This window comes from Mastomys coucha, unplaced genomic scaffold (genome assembly GCF_008632895.1).
Source record: "Mastomys coucha isolate ucsf_1 unplaced genomic scaffold, UCSF_Mcou_1 pScaffold20, whole genome shotgun sequence".
Lineage (NCBI taxonomy): Eukaryota > Metazoa > Chordata > Mammalia > Rodentia > Muridae > Mastomys > Mastomys coucha.
Window position 1 is genome coordinate 76,545,230 of NW_022196903.1, and position 18,762 is coordinate 76,563,991.

The window sequence follows — 18,762 nt, forward strand, 5'->3', positions numbered from 1 at the left end:
CTACAGCATTGATGCAATTAAACTCAAGATGGAGAGTGGCCCGCAGATTGAGCAGGAGACAACGGGAGAGACCGAGTCTAGAAGGAATCCTTAATGATTGTTTTACAGAGGAGGGACGAGGTCCCTGTCACAGTAGGCCACATTCTCTAGTGCCAGCGCCTCTTCCATCAACCCTCCCCCGCTGCCTTGATGTCTGCCTTCACACCAGCTCGGTGGCCCCTTCCCAGCAGGACCTGAGCTCTGAGGCCACTCAGGGCAGAGTCGCAGTGCCTTGCAGGGTCCCTGCTTCATTCACAATCCTATAGGTTGCTCTTGCAAACCCACCTCTCAGCGGGTTTTCTTTTTTCTTTTTCTTTCTTTTTTTTTTTTTAAAGCCATGAAGGGCGGAGTCAAAGTTCGGGCCAAGGGCCACTGGTGACTAAGGAGCCTCAGAGAACAGCCGCCGGCCTTCCGCTCGCTCCTCACCCTTCGCTGGCGGCTCGGCACCCGGCCACGTCGGCGCTCGTCGGGCAGGCGTCGGTCACACCACTGAGGCGAGCCCGGACACCGAAGCCACCTTGTTGTCCTCGGCCCAGGGCTGCAGATTCTGCAGCGCGAAGAGCGACGAGTTGTGCAGGCAGAGCGGGTCCGGTGGCAGCGGTGGCCGCAGCGGCCGGGGCAGCGCGTCTTGCTGCAGGTGCAGCAGCAGGCGACCTGCGCGGTGCCGCTCAGCCTCGCGCTCCTCCGCCGTCTGGCGCCTGGGCGGGCGGAGAGCCGGGGTCAGCGGGCGGCCCGGTCCTTCCCCGCCACTCGGCCCGCCCCGCGCCCCGCGCCTCACCGCCACTTGGTGCGTCGGTTCTGGAACCAGGTCTTGACCTGCGCGTCCGTCATGCGCAGGGCCTTGGCCAGCGCCGCCCTCTCTGCCGAGGCCAGGTACTTCTGGCGCAAGAAGCGGCGCTCCAACTCCAGCACCTGCGAGCGGGAAAAGGAGGTGCGCGGCTTCTTGCGCTTCGGGGGGGTCCGGTTTTGGTAGGGGTGGCCTATGCGACGTGTCCCAGAGAAGGGCGAAAGCGCAGCTACGGGACGGAAGAGCAGGACAAGGTTTGGGGGGGTGGTCCGAGGTGAGACTGAGAAGAGAGCCCCTGATCCTTACGGGGGGTCCCCCCAACCACAGAAGCCTCATTTAAGAAGGGGCTTAGGAAGAATCGGGGTCCTCCCAAACTTCACCCTGCCCCTCCTCGAGGTAGGCACGGTGGGGCTGCAGAGGCAGGGCGCATGCCCCCAACGACAGCAGCTCTCTCCTTACTGCCTATCCGCTGTGGGACCGAGAACTGTGGGGTCGGGGAGGGTCCCCGCGGATGAGCAGAGGGGAGAGATGAACCGGGCAATGGGGTTGGCGCAGAAAGGAAGCAGAGGCGAAGAAACGGGATCGCGGGAGGGAAGGACACTGAGGGATTGGGCAGTCTCACCCGTGAGCCTATCCTTTGCAAAGCGGCGGCCGCTGTCCATCCAGGGGAAGGTGAGTCCCGATAGGCCCCCGGCGCCACCCAAACCAGAGGGTCCGGCCACGGCGGGGGCCGCACCCGAGGGCGGAGGCACGGGCAGCGGGCGGTGCGCGGGGACTCGGATCACGCCGCCGGGGCCCACTCCCGAGCCTCTAGGCAAGGAGGCCAGCGAGCCCGCTGGAGCGTAGCCCGAGGCTCCGTGGAATCCACTGGAGAACGCCGCACTCTCCCCGTGGCTCTGACCCGCCGGACCTGGACCCAGACCGACCCCCGGGGGTTCGGGGCCGCTCAGGATCTGATCGATGCCGAAGCTGATGGGTTCGTGTTGCGGAAGGTGATGCGGAGCCAACACCGCGGGCTCCATGGGTCCAAGCCTGAGAGGTTGGATGACTGGAAAGGGTGTCTCTGACGGCTGCGGGAGCCCGGCGCCGGCGCGCTCCGGACGGCGGCTTCAGGGGCCCGCGGGGCTGGCCACGGCCACGCGCCGGGGCCCCCGGGACAGCAACATCCCTGTGCACCGGGCGCAGCCGCGCGTGTGCCCGCCCCTCCCGGGAGTCCGCTCAGGGATTCGCATCCCGAAGGAACGCGGCGGGCGGGGGTCCCAGGAGCGCAGGTGGACGCTAGGTTGCCCAGGCCGCTGCCGGAGTCCGGTGTGGAGAGGGGTGGCCAGCTCAGGCAGGGGCAGTGACTCGGGTGGGCAGAGGGGGCTGAGGGAGGGCAGGGGCGGGGCCCTGCTGTTAAAGGGGAAGGGATGGCTGGATGTGCCTGGCGCAGGCAGAGGAGGGCGCGGGTGTCAGGAAGGCGCGGTGCGCGGGAGGGGCCGCTGACTCAGCCGGGATGCTCGTGCGCCCGCATCCTCACCGGCCTCGGCCTCCGGGCTGCCTCGCGTATTCCTCGGCAGGGGATTCTCTCCCCAGACCCCACTCTTCGCCTCCCGATGGGTGCCGCTGGCCAGCTCCTGGATTCGTTGTGGCCCCTACCCAAACGCCCTCTGAGACCAAATCTCGTTGTGGCTACCTGGCTCTGCAAGAAGCGGTTGGGGAACGGCGATCCGCGCGATCTAAAGTCCCAGGAAGAGGCCAGGTGTGGGAAGCAGACGGTGGCAGGGCGCAGACGGTGGGATCGGGCAGGAAACGAACATCAGAGCTTGGAGTCGTGGTACACCTCCTGGCTTTTTTTCTGTGCTACTCCCCACCTTACTGGTCCTGACCGACCAGGAATTAGTACCCTGTTTCTTAGAATTTCGATTTTCTGAAATTGCTATAAATCGGACCCGAGTCTCCAATGGACCAACCCGGGCCTCCTCCGCGGGATTCCACTTCTCTAATTCGCATCATGGAAAGCTATCCTCACACACTGTCCTCCCTTCTCTAAGGCGAAAGGGCTACACTGGGGACTCGCTGAGGCCTTGGGAGGCTCGGGGCTCCGCACCCTACAAACACTTTACCCCACCCAAGCATCAGAAAATGCGCCTGGAGCGTGCCAGCCAAGAAAAGTGGGGGAAGGCTGAAGCGGCTTGGTGACCTTGTGACCTCTGGGCGCGGACCCAGGAGCTGGGAGTATGTGACCTCCACGTCCCTCCCCAGGATGGGACCCCTGCCGGGCGGGCCCCTAAGCCGAAGACACGCCCCTGCCGCCACCCTGCCCGGTGCAGGCCGCCATAATCGGGTTAGCTGGGCTGGAATTACATTACCTTCCCCAGCCCGCCCCGGCCCTGGGGGGGGCCCTGGCGCCTCCGAGCCGGTGAGACTGGGCCCAAGGAGGGGGGCAGAGGGTGGGCACGGAGGCACTGCTCAGCCTGCCTTGGACAGGTCCTGGCCAGAAGACCCCGCCCCGCTATGACAGGCCTGGACCCTCACCCCTACCCACCTCCGGGTTCAGCTCTACCCTGCGGCTTTCCCGCGTGAAGCGAAGTGCCTAGCAAGTTGGGACTACTGTTCTAGTTGTTTCTCCAGGATCCCCCTGGGAAAGGCGCCCCTCCTTTCTCCTAGCAGATGGGCTGGCAGCCTGGCGCCTGGGGCAGGGTGAAGGGGTCTTTTCTCTCCTGGGAATCAGGATATTTGGGCATCTGGACAGGAACATAAAAGTAGATAAAAGTAGGCCCTCCTCTCCAGTGTTGTCAGAAGCCTGCGGGTGGAAGTGGAGATGGAGACAGATAGTGGTTCGGTGCTCAGGAGGACATTAATACTGTGTAGGAGCCCGCTCCCATTTTGGCCACAGTATCCTCAGCTATTCCTTCCACCTTTCTGGTCACAGGGTGGGAGCGGGGACAATTTGGCAACGGTGCTTTTTTTCTACCCCCTAGAGAACACTTTTATTTCCCCTCCTTTGGCAGAGCCCTCCCTATTCTGGGCAGCAGGGGGGAGGCTACACGGAACTTGAAGCCCCCAAGCCAAGTGCTAAGTACACCACTGGATGGGAGCCTAGGACCCTGGCTTGCAGGTGTGCTAGGACAGGGAGCTTCATGGGGGGAGGTAACTGTGTCTCTCACCAAACTGAATAAATCCTTCTGAACTCATCAAAGACTGGATCAGTGAATGAGAAACAGGCAGTTGGTGAAGACCTGGATGATTGTCACCTTTGAGGCCTGCACAGGTGGCACTCCCCCACTGATGACCTTTTGAGGAGAATGGCCACAAAGGGCGGCTGTGCTTACAAATCTGGGATTTAATGGGAAAGCTGTCTAGTACTTGGCTGTAAGGACGGAGGATGCCACATTTTGTCAGCCACAGGCCCACCAGGAGTCTCTCTTCCTGCCTCCATCCCTTCTTGGCCGGTTCCTGCTAGTTCAGGTTGAAGGTGGGGCTTCTGGGTAAGTGCTTCCTTGTGTCTGTGACTCACCCCCTCAAGTGTTTTCTTTTGCTTTCTTTTTCCCCTAACCTCCCCCCCCTTTTTTTATGTTTGCGGCTGTGTTTTGCTGTATAACCCAAGCTGGTCTTAAATTCTCCATCCTCCTACCTCTTTGGTCCTCCTGGACACGGGGCCTTCCAGACCTGCATTGCCACGTATGGTCACCCAGAGTCCTTGAGCCTTTGAGGCCGCAATTTCCGGAAAAAAAGCTGAGTGCTCCACCTCAGCTCCTTCCTTCCCTGTCTCTCCAGTGTTCAAGATGTTCCCAACTCTTATGTCACTATCCCTGTCATCAGCTTTGCCCTTCCTACCCCGAGCTATCTCCGAATCTCCTCATCCGAACAAAGTCTTTGCCTGACTTGAGACATTTTCATTTTTCCTTTCCTTTGTTTTATCCATGGCTACAGCCTCCATTTCTCCCCCTCCGATATTCTTGTGTTACTTGTGTTAACCCAATGGAAGGTGTTTTTTCTACACCACCGCTGGCTTTTTTTTTTTTTTTTTTTTTTTTTTGAGGATTGGGGTAGGGGTGATGGTGTCTCACCATGGTAGTCCTGGCTGGCCTGGAACTCATTCTGTAGGCCAAGCTGGCCTTGAACTCCCAGGGATCCACCTGCCTCTCTCTGTCAAGTGAACAATGACACAGCAACCCGTTATTTCTTGAATTTTCTTCCCTTTCTTTCTTAAATTTAAAATTACATTTATTTTTAGTGTAGTGTGTGCATGCACATGCGGGAGTGTGTGTGTGTGTATGCCACAGTATGAATGTGGAGGTCTCCTTCCACCATGTGGGGCCCAGGGATGGAATTCAGGTCATCGAGTTGGTAGCAAGCACCTCCACCTCCTGGATCATCATCTCACCAGCTCTTAAGAGGCCCTTTCTCTTGGCTTCTATTTCTCTTTCTTTTGGGCCCTGGGGATTGACTATAGTGCTTCAAGCATGCAAGGCAAGTGCCTCCCACTGAGCTATGCCCCTAACCCTGCTTTACATTTCTCTTACATTTGAGTTCTATAGATGGACTTGCATTATTACTGCTTCTAGCCTTCCTCTGCTGGATTTACTCTCTTCTCCTGGAGAATTGGAGCATGCTTCAGAGCTCTGACTGTAGCTTTTCTGCACCCTTTCAGGTTTCATCCCTTCCAGTATCCCCTATTCTCACACCCACCCAGACAGCAGTGGCACCTGACATTTGAGTCTTGTACTTCCAGTTGAATTTCTGATCTAGCCTTTGGCCAGCCCTCTTGAAGCCATTCTAAGTCCAACAGGCTGGGAGAAATGCTTGCTTCTCATTCATCCACTTAGGCCTGCTAGTCAGGTCTCTGGCTGCTTCCTCTAACCATGCTTTCCTTTAAAGTTTAAAATGCAAAATAATAATAATAATAATAATAATAATAATAATAATAATAATAATAATAAACAGAAAGCTAGGTAGTGATGACACATGCCTTTAATCCCACCACTTGGAAGGCAGGGGCAGATGGATCTCTATGAGTTCCAGGCCAGCCTGATGTACAGAATAAGTTCCAGGACAGCCAGAGCTACACAGAGAAACCCTGTCTCAATAATAAATCGATAGATTAAAAAAAAGATAGATAGATAGATAGATAGATAAAGTTTTAAAAGCAGCCACCTCCTCCACCTTTCAGCCTACTTCTTCACTGGTCTTCTGTAGCTCAGGTCTTGAATTCACTATGTAGTCATGGCTGGCTTTGAACTCTGATCTTCCTGCCTCTACCTTCTGGGTGCTAGGATTACAGGTGTGTGACATTTCCAGTTACAGCCCTTCATTCTCATTGCTAAATCCTTAATCTAAGCTGTCACTGTCACCTACTTTTTTTCCCGTTTTTTTTGAGACAGAGTTTCTCTGAATAGCCTTAGTTGTTCTGGAACTCACTCTAGACCAGGCTGGCCTTGAACTCAGAAATCTGCCTGCCTCTGCCTCCCAAGTGCTGGGATTAAAGGCCCGCATCACCACTGCCTGGCTCCTACATGCTTTCATTTGTTCATTTAGTACATTTTAAAAAGATTTACCTAAATTTTATGTCCATGTGTGTTTGCCTGCTTAAGTTTATGTGCACTACATGTGTGCAAGACCCCTTAGAGGATAGGAGTGTCAGATCCCCTGAAGCCAGAGTTATAAACAGTTGTGAGCCACTTGTCTGACATGGGTGCTGGGGAACCACACTCCTGACCCCTGCAAGAGCAGTGGGTGCTCTTAACTGCTGAGTTGTCACTCCAGCACCCTATTCAGGATATTTTAACATGCACTATGTGCTCAGATCTGGAGATACAAATATGGATAGCACATTCTAGTCTAAAAGGCAGATGAAAAACTAGAAAAATATTAGAAACAAATACTATAATGTCTATATAATATACAAAGAGATAGAATACACAAAGATGCATCCTATAATTCTAACTACCTTAGGAGGCTGAGGCAGGAGGATCACAAATTTGAGGCCAGGTGGAAGAACACTGTTTCAAAAAAAAAAAAAAAAAAAAGAAAGGAAGGAAGGAAGGAAGAAAAGAAAGAAAGAAAGAAAGAAAGCTCAGTCAATAAAGTGCTTGCTATACAGATGTGAGGATCTGAGTTGAATCCCCAGCATTCACGTGAAAGGCTGGGTGTGGTGGACCTCTGGGGGCTACTGACAGGAAAGCCAATGAGGCTTGTTGGCCAGCCAGCTTAACCTCATTATCAAGGAGGCTCTCCTCGGGTCTCTCAGGATCCCAAGGACACTGGAGTTTGACATGTATGCACACACACATATGTGTGCTCACTGTAGTATGCACACACATACAAAATAAGTTACAGGGAAAAAAAAGATTTATCTTTTTAATTTATGGGTTTGTCTGTGAGTTTATGTGCACCACGTGCATACAAGAGGCCAGAAGAGGGCATCAGATCCCCTGGCCCTGCAGTTACAAGTGGTTATGAACAGCTTCATCTGGGAACTGGAGAAGCAGTCATCTGAAAGAACAGTAAACACTCTTTTTTTTTTTTCTCCCAGACAGGGTTTCTCTGTATAGCCCTGGTTGTCCTGGAACTCACTTTGTAGACCAGGCTGGCCTTGAACTCGGAAATCTGCCTGCCTCTGCCTCCCAGGTGCTGGGATTAAAGGCGTGTGCCACCACTGCCCAGGCAGTAAACACTCTTAATCAGACCCCAAGTCAATTAAAAAAAACAAAACAAAAACAAAAAACAAAAGATCCAGAATCTGGTATGGTGGCATATGCCTTTAATCACTTGACAAGCAGAGGCAGGTGATCTCTGTGAGTTCAAAGTCAGCCAGATCTACCTCGTGAGTGCCAGGTAGCCCAGGCTACATAGTAAGACCTTGTCTGGAAAACAAAAAGAAAACAAAATAAACATTAACAATGCTAAAACAAAGCTAAAAAACGATGCTAAATAAAATGTTAACAATGTTAAAGTGGTAAGAAGCATAAAGCAAGGAAGCTAGAGGTCAAATGAGGTTATTAATGCAGCAGGAAGATGGAAGCCTGCCTTGTGGAGACCCCATGGGGGAGGAGACATGATGGCCAGTGTGTCAAAGCAAAGCCCATCTCAGTATGTATGGAACAAACAGTGTGGCTGGAGATATCATGCAAGGCCTTAGACTTTTTTCTGACTGAAAAGAGAAGCTATCAAGTTTTGGGGTTTTGTTTGGTTTAGATTTATTCATATGTACAAGTGTTTTGCCTCTCTCTATATGTGTGTATCACATACACGGTATAGTGCCTGTGGGGACCAGACTAGGGCACTGGATCATCTACAGCTGGAGTGACAGATTGTTGGAAACCTTTTATACGGTGCTGAGAAGTGACCCTAAGTCCTCTGGAAAAGCAGCCAGTGCTTAGCATCTGAGCCATCTCTCCAGTCCCTGTGGTTGCTTAGTTGTGTGTTGTATGGGCAACCACTCTACTACTGAGCTGTAAGCCCCACACTTTAAAATGTCTTTGCCACGGACTGGGGTTCCTTACGGGGTCCCTTGTTCCGCGGGACGATGGGTTCTGGCCAGGTGTGCACGGGATTCGGCTTTGACAAACAGACTAGACACAAGTGGTGTAAGGTCTGAGTGTATTTCTCAAAAATGACAGGAGGCTTTTACAATCATTGCAAAAGAGAAATGAAAAATCTGGCAACTCAGTAGTCGAGGTACATCTGAGGCCATCTAAAACACATTAGGTCTAAAACAGCAGCCATCTCCTATGGACTGGTGCAGCACCCCTGGGCTCTAAGCACAGTTGGGCCGCATGGTCCTCGCCAGAGTCTAGGGAGGCTGCGGGTACGCCAGCCAGGAGAATAGAGGCTTGAATCTCGAGTCCTCAATGCTGAATCTTCAATGTTGAATGCTAGAATCTCAAATGCTCAATTTCTTGAATCTCGACTGGTGCTGCACCACCACCACCCACTCCCGGCCCAAGAGCTCTGGGCCCGGGGTGGGGGGTGGGGCTGCTACTCTACCTAAGTTCTAGTGCTAGTGAATTTGAATGCTGAATGCAGACTGCCTGCTGCTGAATGCTCTCTATGTTGTCTCTCTTTCTGTAAACTTTAATGCCCTACCCACAATGCTGGAGGCAATTAGTTAGAATGGCTTAACATTCCAAGCCAGGGTTTGACTAGGACATTGGAACATTGGTGAAGGTCAGAGAGCAATGTCTGAATTTTCTTTTTCTAGCTGTTAAGAAATGATATCTTGGTGGGCCCCTAGCACACCAGTACAAGGACATATCTGGGCTACCTCTGAGTTTGGGGTGCCAGGCGACAATGCAGAGGCAGGAGACTGACTTTCCTTGAAGTTTACACCTCAAATACCACTGTCACGCAAAGTGTGCGTGGCATATCTTAAATCAGAAAAGGACAAAAAAAAAAAAAAAACCTGATTGTGGGGCATGCCTTTAATCCCAGCACTTGGGAGGCAGAGGCAGGTGGATTTCTGAGTTTGAAGCTAGCCTGGTCTACAGAGTGAGTTCCAGGATTCATTTATTTATTTATCCAGACAAGATTTATTTATTTTCTGTATGTGAGTTCACTGTCGCTGTCTTCAGACACACCAGAAGAGGGCATCAAAGCCCATTACAGATGGTTGTGAGCCACGATGTGGTTTCTGGGGATTGAACTCAGGACCTTCGGAAGAGCAGTCAGTGCTCTTAACCACTGAGCCATCTCTCCAACCATACACTCCTTTCTGTGAGGATCCTGTTACCCTCAATCTAATCATTCCAGCTCTTTTAGACCCTATTCCTTCCATTAAGGCTCTCAATCCACACCTGTTTCTTTGGTCGTTCCCCTCCACCCTGCCTTTCTTTTCTATTTCCATCACATGTATACTTCTCATCCATCCATATGTCAATCATGCCCACACAAGAGTTCCATTTTCTCCAGAAAACCTTTCAAGTTTCCGTCAGTATCTCCCTTCTCGCTCCAATCTCCAATTGTACTCGATGCTAATAATGCTTCTGGTCTCCCAGAGTAAATTTATTTTTTTTAAGTTCCACTCTAGGGACTCAGTGATGAGAGTGTACCAGACCCGGGGACCCCTGTGTCCTCCCAAGTACGGGCCCGGGCCTATGCTACTGCAGGCACTTGCTGCCCATGTATCCTCGCTGTCAATACCCCCCTCCTCCTTCGGCATCTGCTCTGCATTAGTCTGTCCCAGGCCTCCGCAGGCGCCGATGATTAAATCATCATCATTAACCAGGGCTTATTCTCCCTATCCTCGGCAGCAGGGAGAGAGTGGGGAGTAAGATCGCCCGGTTCCCCGGGGGGGTGGTCTCTCCCTCCCCACCCCGCCCAGGGCACCCTCTCGTAGACTTCGCGAGCCCGGAAAAACTCCCGCGGCTCGGACGCAGCTCCGCATCGCGGACGCCTGAAGCGGAACCGGGCTGCTCTGCACAGTGAGGACCCCAGGTCTGAGGCGAGGTCGGGTCTCAGGACTCCCACACTCCACTCCGGAGCTGTAGCGGCGGGCGATAGCCCGGCCTCGGGGTCCCAGGGCACAGGCTATCTATCACAAGCTCCCGAAGCTGATCCAGGGGTTGCGTGCGCGCCGTCGGAAGAACGCCCGTGGGAGCGTGCACAGCCGAGACGCTGCTCCACGACCCCCAACTCCCTAACGACTGCCGAGTGTTGGGGGGGCAGCGGGCTCAGGTGAGCACACTGGGAGCTAAAAGAGGGGGCGAGGGCGGGGTGTGCCGGAAAACTAGCCAATCCGGAGAATGTGAGGCCCTCGTTGCTAGGAGACAAGTCCCGCCCCGCAGGCGGTACCGGAAGTGGCGGGCTGGGATCAGCCTTTAAGATGGCGTCTCCTCAGGGGGGCCAGATTGCGATCGCGATGAGGCTTCGGAACCAGCTCCAGTCAGTGTACAAGATGGACCCACTACGGAACGAGGTGCAGGGGCAGCGGGATGACTGCTGGGGTCCGTTAGCTGTATGAACCCAAACGGAGAAGAGGACGGGTGGTGGCGGGATGGGCGCCCAGTGCGCCTGCGCAGCAACGGGGTGCGCGTTACGCACGCGCGATTCTGGCCGGGTTGCCAAACGCTGGACTTGGACGCTTGCGCGTTGTGTCTCCGACAGCGTCTGGTCTCCCAAGGGAAAAGAGAGTCAAGCGGGTCCGCGAAGAGAGCACCCGCTGTGCGCGGAGCCCTCTGCTGGGCGAAGGGGGAGCTCTCTCCCCCAGTCCCTTGTCGGGGGTCTGACGACCGAGTCTAATAACAGAAACTGCTCTGGAGCTGGGAAGTGCAGAAGGTGAGATGGGGAGGGCTTGCAAGACCAGTGGGGAGTGACTGAGGGTGTGTCCGCAGGAGGAGGTCCGGGTGAAGATCAAAGACCTGAATGAACACATCGTTTGCTGCCTATGCGCGGGCTACTTCGTGGATGCCACCACCATCACAGAGTGTCTCCACACCTGTGAGTGTCCCGGATCCTGATCTGTCTTCATCCAAGCTGGCTGCCAGCCTCTGTGCCGTCTGTCCCATGTGTCGGGTTCCCATGTGTCGGGTTACCAAGGGACCTGAGCATCTTCATTTCTCCTTTTACAGTTTGCAAAAGTTGTATCGTGAAGTACCTGCAAACCAGCAAGTACTGCCCCATGTGCAACATCAAGATCCACGAGACGCAGCCGTTGCTCAATCTCAAACTGGATCGGGTCATGCAGGACATAGTGTATAAGCTAGTACCAGGCTTGCAAGACAGTGAGTGGCCACCTTATATTTGTGGGACCTCCTGACTCTAATGCTGGGTGGCACTTTGAAGTTTTGTTCCCAACAGTTTTGTTGGGAATCCGAAAAATAAAGAGACAAAGAGGTCAACAGCCAGGACAAAGAGAATTAATATGGCTGCCCTCATCCCTTCTTAGGTGAAGAGAAACGGATTCGGGAATTCTATCAGTCCCGAGGCTTGGACAGAGTCTCCCAACCCAGCGGTGAAGGTATGTCCTTGGTGGTCATTTGGGGGAGGGGGACAAGTAAAGCCCTCAGAGCGTTTCTTTTGCCTGGTTTTGCTCTCTGGGGAAAAGCGGGTACGGAACCCGTACCAGCCTCCTCAATATCTACTTTTTCTCAGAGCCAGCCCTGAGCAACCTTGGCCTCCCCTTCAGCAGTTTTGACCACTCTAAAGCCCACTATTATCGATATGATGAGCAGCTGAGCCTATGCCTGGAGCGGCTGAGGTGAGGGGCAGGTCAGAGGTTGCTACTGGGGACCCAGGTGCTAAGGGAAGAGGGTGAGGGAGTGCCTGTTCTCTTGAAGGAAGTGTATTAGGGAGGAGACAGAAAACGTGGAATCCTCTAACTGGTGTCTGTTTCCATCCAGCTCTGGCAAAGACAAGAATAAAAATGTCCTTCAGGTGAGAGGGGTTGAAGGGAGGGCCTCTTTGAAGGAGCCATTTTTCCCAGCAACCCTTCTGTCACACACCTGTGCCCTCCCCTCCTCCTCTGTTCCTAGAACAAGTATGTTCGATGTTCTGTTAGAGCTGAGGTCCGCCATCTCCGAAGGGTTCTGTGTCACAGACTAATGCTAAATCCACAACATGTAAGTAAACCCCACTAGGTTATGTGAAGGGACTGAAAGGGGAGGGCATGTCTGGCTTGCGGGGATTATACCTGGAAGAAAGCTCAGGCAGGAGGATTACTTCAAGTTCAAGTCTAGCCTAGGCTATTTAGTGAATTCCAGGTCAGTCTGGGCTCCAGAGTAAGACTTTGTCTCCAGAAGAAAAAAAAAGGTAGGAGAGCGGTCTGCTGAGATAGCTTAGTCAGTAAAGTACGTGCCTTATAAGTGCCAGGATCAGGGTTCAGTTTCCAGACCTAAAGCCAAAGAAACAGACACAACCTAGCATAGTAGTGTGAACTTGTAATCCTAGCAGTGGACCTGGGACTAGCCTACTCTGCTTGAGTTCCAGACCAGTGAGAGAACCTGTCTCAGAAAAGAAAGATGGATGGAGTCTGACGAACAACATCCAGAGTTGTTCTTTGGCCTCCACAGACATGAACACACACACACAAGAAGAGACAGAGTCTAGGGACAAGCCTCTCTCAACACTACCAACAAGTCTTCCCTGCCCCATCTCCTCCTTAGGTACAGCTCCTTTTTGACAATGAGGTTCTCCCTGATCACATGACAATGAAGCAGCTATGGCTGTCCCGCTGGTTCGGCAAGGTAAGCCTGGTGCACCATGGGCTGAGGGACCAGCAGGTGCTGAGAGCCCACTCACTTCTTGTCTCCCTTTTCTCCTTAGCCATCTCCTTTGCTTCTCCAGTACAGTGTGAAAGAGAAGAGGAGGTAGGGGCCAGGCTTGCTCCACCCCCTTCCCACCCCTCCCCAGATATTTATGTGAAATTAACTGTGGCTTTATTTTTTGAAATAAATGCTTTTAAAAAGCACTTCTCATCTTCCTTCTTACCCACTACACACTCAGGCTTTGGCCTGGGTCCTTATTCCTCTCAAGGCTTCCAGCTCTCAATGGGAAGAGGGGTCTCCTCTATCTACCAAACGTCCTCAATGGCTTGCCAAAGAAAAGGGATAAGGCTCACGGGGAGCTGAAACCTGGCCTTTTGGTGAAGGGATGCTATCTGATGGCAGCTCTTGCTGTCCTCATATGCTGCAGTATATGGTACCAGCCTCAGTGGATGTCACAATTCATGTCAAGAGCACATGTAGCCACAAGAGGACTGCAAGAGAAAGAATATTTAAGGAAAAATCTAAATAATTTCATCCTTGGAAATAGAAATAAGAAAGACCCTATGAATGGATGGCATCTAGTAGAGAGACCTGAGCCAATGACAGAAGAGAGCTAGCTTAGGGGAAGAGGGGTCAGTGAAGCCAAGATGAGGAAGAGGTAGTCAAGGAGGAGCTCTTGTTTTTAACAAAATCTCAACAATTGGATTTTACCAGTGAAGACTTAGGAGCCAGATGCTGGGGTGAAAACATGTTGGCTCAGGCAGAAAAAGCACCCAGCTGACCCTCCTCCTCAGCCAGGGGAATGCTCCTCTCCTCAAAAAACCTCCTTAAACTGGATGTCCCTCCCTCCCTCCTTCCTGTGCATCTGTCTAGTCCTCCTCCTGATTCCCTCTTAACTCTCTTTTTCTTAATAATCTTATATACGTTTCCTGTCAACTGCTTCCTCTACTTATGGCTGACTTTATTTAATTTTGTTTACTGTATTCAAGCAGAAAGCTCTTGGATTAAAGGTGTGGGCAAGGGCTGAGCCACACCACAACTAAAAACAGGTTTTTTCCAGTAAATAACACAATCTCAGGTTCACAGTGTGACCAAATATCCTGCAACAAGGAACCCACAAGGAAGACACCACAATGAGCTTTAAGGGGGGAAAAGGTGCTTCATAGAAGAGGGGTGTGGCCAGGCGTGGGCATATCTTGTCTGTAAAAGCCCACTGGACTCTGATGATGATAATCCCATCCGCTATCCCGATTCTATAGACAGCTATCTAGGAGAGTCAGAAAGTATCCCCCCCCCCCCAAAATAATAAGGCTATCCTGGTCTACAGAGCTAAAGACTGCCAGGGCTACACAAAGAAACACTGTCTCAAAAATAAGAAGGGGTGGAGAGAAGGCTCAACTGTTAAGAGCACTGCCTGCTCTTCCAGAGGTCCTGAGTTCAGTTCCCAGCAACCACATGATGGCTCACAACCATCTGTAATGGGATATGATGCCCTCTTCTAGTGTGTCTGAAGACAGCTACAGGGGTTTCACATACATAAAATAATTCTTAAAGAAGAAAAAGCCGGGCAGTGGTGGTGCACGCCTTTAATCCTAGCACTTGGGAGGCAGAGGCAGGTGGATTTCTGAGTTCAAGGCCAGCCTGGTCTACAGAGTGAGTTCCAGGACAGCCAGGGCTATACAGAGAAACCCTGTCTCGAAAAACCAAAATAAATAAATAAATAAATAAATAAATAAATAAATAAAAATGAGGAAGAAAAGCCAAAACAATAGCTGTTCAGGTCACTCCCAGGCCTTTCTGAAGGAAGCCTCAGACTGCTGCTCAACCTGGGATGAGCCCAAGGAGCAGGCAGTGTAAGTGTGGAGGAAACAGGATTGTGAAGCCTATCAGTGACTGAAGACTGGTTCCTGGAGTTCAGGGGGTCCTGGTATACAGCTGATGTTGGAAGGCTTTCAATGCATGTAGGCCACATGGGCCCAGAAAGCCTAAGCTTGCATCTGGACCTTTTCCAGCTTTCATTATGTTGTCTGGAAACCTCACCAAATTGCTTATAGTGCCAAGGTGAAAGTGCTGCAGATGAGGTGGGCCAAGTGACTCCCATCAAATTCTAACATTAGGGAAGCTGAAGCAGGAGAGTTACCAGGAGTTCTCTGCCAGCCTGAATGGAGTACAAAGAGTCTCCAACAATAAAAAGTGCTTGACTGCCTGAGGTAGGTGACAGGGACCTGGGTGGGGGTGCACCTCTGAAGCTTCCCCTGTCTCCATGCCCTGTTCCTATAAAGCTGGGGTATGTGTTGGGAGGGGAGGATGTCAGTCTCACCTCTCCAGGGACCCCTCCCCCATGCAGAACAGAGTTGTTCCCAGGAGATGACCTCAACAGCAGTGCATGTTGGGTTAAATATCCCAATGGTGTTTCCCTACTACCTTCTGCATCTAAAGTCTGTGAGCAGATCCTCAGGGTGTTCTCTAGGGTTTCTTTGTTCACCCACCTGAGTTTCATAAGGAGTGATAGGGAGGAGTGCTGCTGAGCGCAGCACTGCCAGCAGTCTATCCCTGGCATTCTGCTAAGGAGCTTGCTTTTGGACATGGCTGCAGCTCAGCCACAGAGAGAAAGAGAGAGAGAGAGAGAGAGAGAGAGAGAGAGAGAGAGAGAGAGAGAGAGAGACCACTCAGAGGACTTGGGGTTGAATATGATTAAAATACAAAGTATGAAATTTTCAAAAAAATTTTTTATATAAAATTTAAATCAATCAGACAGCAGGACAGCAGTCCCCTCCCACCCCGAGCTAAATGAATAAATAGTGGTGGTGGTAGTTGTTTTAATTAAGCTGTGCCTGAAGACTAGGAGGTCCTAGCTCAGAAGTCCTCCTGGAGATGTGGTCCTTGCTTTGAGGCTCAGGACAGCTGAAGGTGCTAAGATTTGTTTGGGTCTGGCTGGATCTAGTGGGTAGTCGGGAGTCCTGTCAGCGCAGTGACAGCAGCAGCTGCGGTGCATCTCCAGCTGTGCTGCACAGCTGCAAACTCCCCTTCTCCACCCCGATCCCGAGGTCACTCACATCTCATTTTGGGAAATCAGACCAATGCCTCTGGGGAAGGGGTGGAAAAATCCCGTGGAACTTGGTGCTCTTAGGATTCCTAAGATATGCCACTCAGGGCTGCCCACTATGCAGTCCGCCAGGGTCCCAGGCCTCAGCGGCAGAGGAAAAGGGTGTGGACCAGCCCTTGTTTGTTCCATCCCTATCTTCCTAGCCTGAGGTTTCCTAGCTCTGCCTGTTTTGGGTGCAAAGGACACGTCCTTCACTCTACAGTAAGCAGAGCTACAGACCTGTAGAGTGCTGAACCTGTGGGTGCAAAACAACTGGGCACCAGGAAGCTTCTGCGCTCCCTGGTTGGTACAGGGAAAACTATGAGACAGCCAAGTGCTCCCCTCAAGCCCAGAACCCACGTTTAATCTCTTAACATCCCTCATTAATCACTCATGCTCCTCTAGTCCCCCTCTGTGGATCCGGTTTCTCCCCAGCTCATGTTCCAAATGCTTAGCCAGGAGAAGCCCCCCTCAGTGGCCCCAGAATAGTCTGGACTAATCCGTGGGCATTGATATGTCATTAGTCAGTCTCTGATGTTGGGGCATCTTCCTTTTACCTTCTTCACATCTCTGTCTTTTCTCAAACTTGTGTCTGAGGACCATCCCACCTCTTACCCAAGCCCATCTGCTGAAGGGAGGAGGTAGGCAGGAGAGGTGGAGGGAAAGGAAGGCAAAGCCCCTCAGGAGAGCCTCATTCTGCGTGCGCACACATACAGGAGTAATTGAGAGCAGAGGTAAAAAGGACATAAAAGCCACGAAATGGATACATGCATGGGGAGAGGTTGCAGTGTCTGTTGGGTGACAGGACCGGGATGCGGTAGGGCAGTTCCTTCTGCCTCCTGGGATCCGCTTTAATTGCATATTAAGTGAAACCACAAGGGTTGGGCTGAGGGCTGAGGCTTAAAGGAGAGGCTCTCTAGTGCCCTCCCTATCCCTCCATTAATAACTAATCCCTCCATTAATAACGTCCTGAGGCAGCTCAGCTTTCCAACAAGGCCTGGCTCTGCTCTCTGACCCTGCAGTGCCTCACAGAGCTTCAAGAGCATCCCCCCCCCCCCCACCCCGGGCTCCAGGAGAACCTGGGTGCCTGAAGGCTGAGAGTATCACCAGAGGAAACCCTCGATAGGAAAATACCCCTTCTACTACTAAGGGGAGTGTCCTATTGTCAAGGAGCCTTTGGCCCAGGTTTCCAGGGTCTCCCAAGACCTTTTTGGAGCACCCAAATTCTAAGTTACAGATCTATGGTAAGCCAGTAAGAAGAGCGGGGCCTCTGTGGAGTCCAGTCCTCACTAGCCAGGAGCCCTCTGAGCAAGCAGTACCAGACCAGGTCTCTGGGAGCTTTTTGGGTGAGTTTTAGCTTACTGGAGCCTCTAGGCTACAGTGTGGCAGACCTGCCTGCCCATTCCTTGTGGTATCATTTTATGATAGGCATTCCAATAGGCCAGGTTCTCAATCCTGGACCCCTACACTACACCAACCATCTCCAGCCACCATCTTCTCTTTAAGACCTTTTCCCAGGGTTGGATGGGAAAGATAAGGCAAAGTTAGGATCCTGAGTCCCTAACACAATTGCCCTGACCCTGTTTCTCTGAACTCTGTAAGTCCCCAGCCCTTGAGGCCAGGGAAAGCAACTTTATTGCCCTAGAGTTTATGAGTCAGAGCATAAGTAGGGAGCCAAGCAGCATGCAATCCAGGGAAGTACATCCAGTTTGAATGTGCACAGAGCTATACCTCAAAGTCAGAAGCCATCGCCTTCTCTCTATAGAAGAAATAAGGCTCCCAGTACACGTAAGGGCTCCAGATTCACTGCGGCCCTTGGAGGGAGGTAGGGGTGCAGAAGGAGGGGACGCGGGGCTTTAACTGAGCTCTAGGGGGCGGGTCCGAGGCAGGGGACCCAGATTGAAAGCTGAGCGCTGGGGGCCTTGAAGGTTGTGGAGCCAAGCGCAGCAGGAGGCGGGATCGCTACAACCCCGCTTGCCATGAACTCTGGACATCAGCGCCGAACACCCTTTAGCATCGCAGACATCCTAGGTCCGAGCATGGTCACCGGAGCACCTTCTGCACCGCAGCTTCCTGAGGCTGACCCTGATCCCGCGTCACCACTGTGTGCGCTAGAAGAGCTAGCTAGTAAAACTTTCCTGGGCCCTTGCCCGCGGGCTCCACAGCCTTCTGAAGGTACACACCAGCATGGTCGCGGACTTGAACTGCGTGTGTGTGTGTGTGTGTGTGTGTGTGTGTGTGTGTGTGTGTGTGTGTATGTGTGTGTGTGTGTGTGTGTTCTGTCTGTCTGTCTGTCCCTGTCTCTATCTCTTGTCTCTCCCTCCACCCCCCTTCGCTTCGCTCTTTGGTCACAAAGTTTTGTCCTACCCTGGCCGGTCATTTTTATCCACCCCTTGCCCTCTGCCCAAGTGTCAGGAGTTGCATCTCGGTCCCCGCAGGTCTCCTGAGTTAGTTCTGAGAGTCTGCAGTGCCCCAGGGGGTCGCAGGGCCTGTGGGGTACCGTCAGGCTAGAGAGAATCCAGAGACCCGCCGGGCTGCTGGTGCATTCGCTGTATGCGGGGTAATCGCGACCAGGAGAGGCCCTAGAGGAGATGAAACACTTGAGCTGCAGGCAAGAAAAGACTGAGGCAGGGCTAGGACAAAGCAGAACGTTCCCATACCTCTCA

General features: G+C 52.5%; 3 protein-coding genes across 4 annotated transcripts in view; 2 read left to right on the forward strand and 1 right to left on the reverse strand.

Annotated features, from left to right (window-relative positions):
- Positions 1-80: 80 nt before the first annotated feature.
- On the reverse strand, positions 81-2,122 carry Tlx2 (T cell leukemia homeobox 2). Its single transcript, XM_031380891.1, has 3 exons — positions 1,449-2,122; positions 818-1,055; positions 81-737 (listed from the first exon to the last, which is right to left on the reverse strand). Exons 1-3 carry the CDS (start codon positions 1,846-1,848, stop codon positions 521-523), a joined length of 855 nt encoding a protein of 284 aa, XP_031236751.1. The 5' UTR covers positions 1,849-2,122; the 3' UTR covers positions 81-520.
- An 8,458-nt stretch (positions 2,123-10,580) lies between these two features.
- Positions 10,581-13,214, forward strand: Pcgf1 (polycomb group ring finger 1). Of its 2 annotated transcripts, none has more exons than XM_031380892.1 (9): positions 10,581-10,724; positions 11,140-11,245; positions 11,377-11,529; positions 11,694-11,765; positions 11,900-12,005; positions 12,085-12,181; positions 12,280-12,366; positions 12,910-12,990; positions 13,070-13,214. In XM_031380892.1, exons 1-9 carry the CDS (start codon positions 10,632-10,634, stop codon positions 13,115-13,117), a joined length of 843 nt encoding a protein of 280 aa, XP_031236752.1. In that variant the 5' UTR covers positions 10,581-10,631; the 3' UTR covers positions 13,118-13,214. The 2 variants fall into 2 exon arrangements, with proteins under 2 accessions (XP_031236752.1, XP_031236753.1); XM_031380893.1 differs by having other exon boundaries at positions 10,582-10,724; positions 12,148-12,181.
- Positions 13,215-18,022: 4,808 nt separating this feature from the next.
- Lbx2 (ladybird homeobox 2) overlaps positions 18,023-18,762 on the forward strand; it is a 1,848-nt gene continuing 1,108 nt past the window's right edge. The window contains exon 1 of the mRNA XM_031380894.1: positions 18,023-18,271. Coding sequence (XP_031236754.1) covers positions 18,076-18,271 — 196 coding nt within the window. The 5' untranslated portion in view covers positions 18,023-18,075. The remainder of the gene's footprint in view (positions 18,272-18,762) is intronic.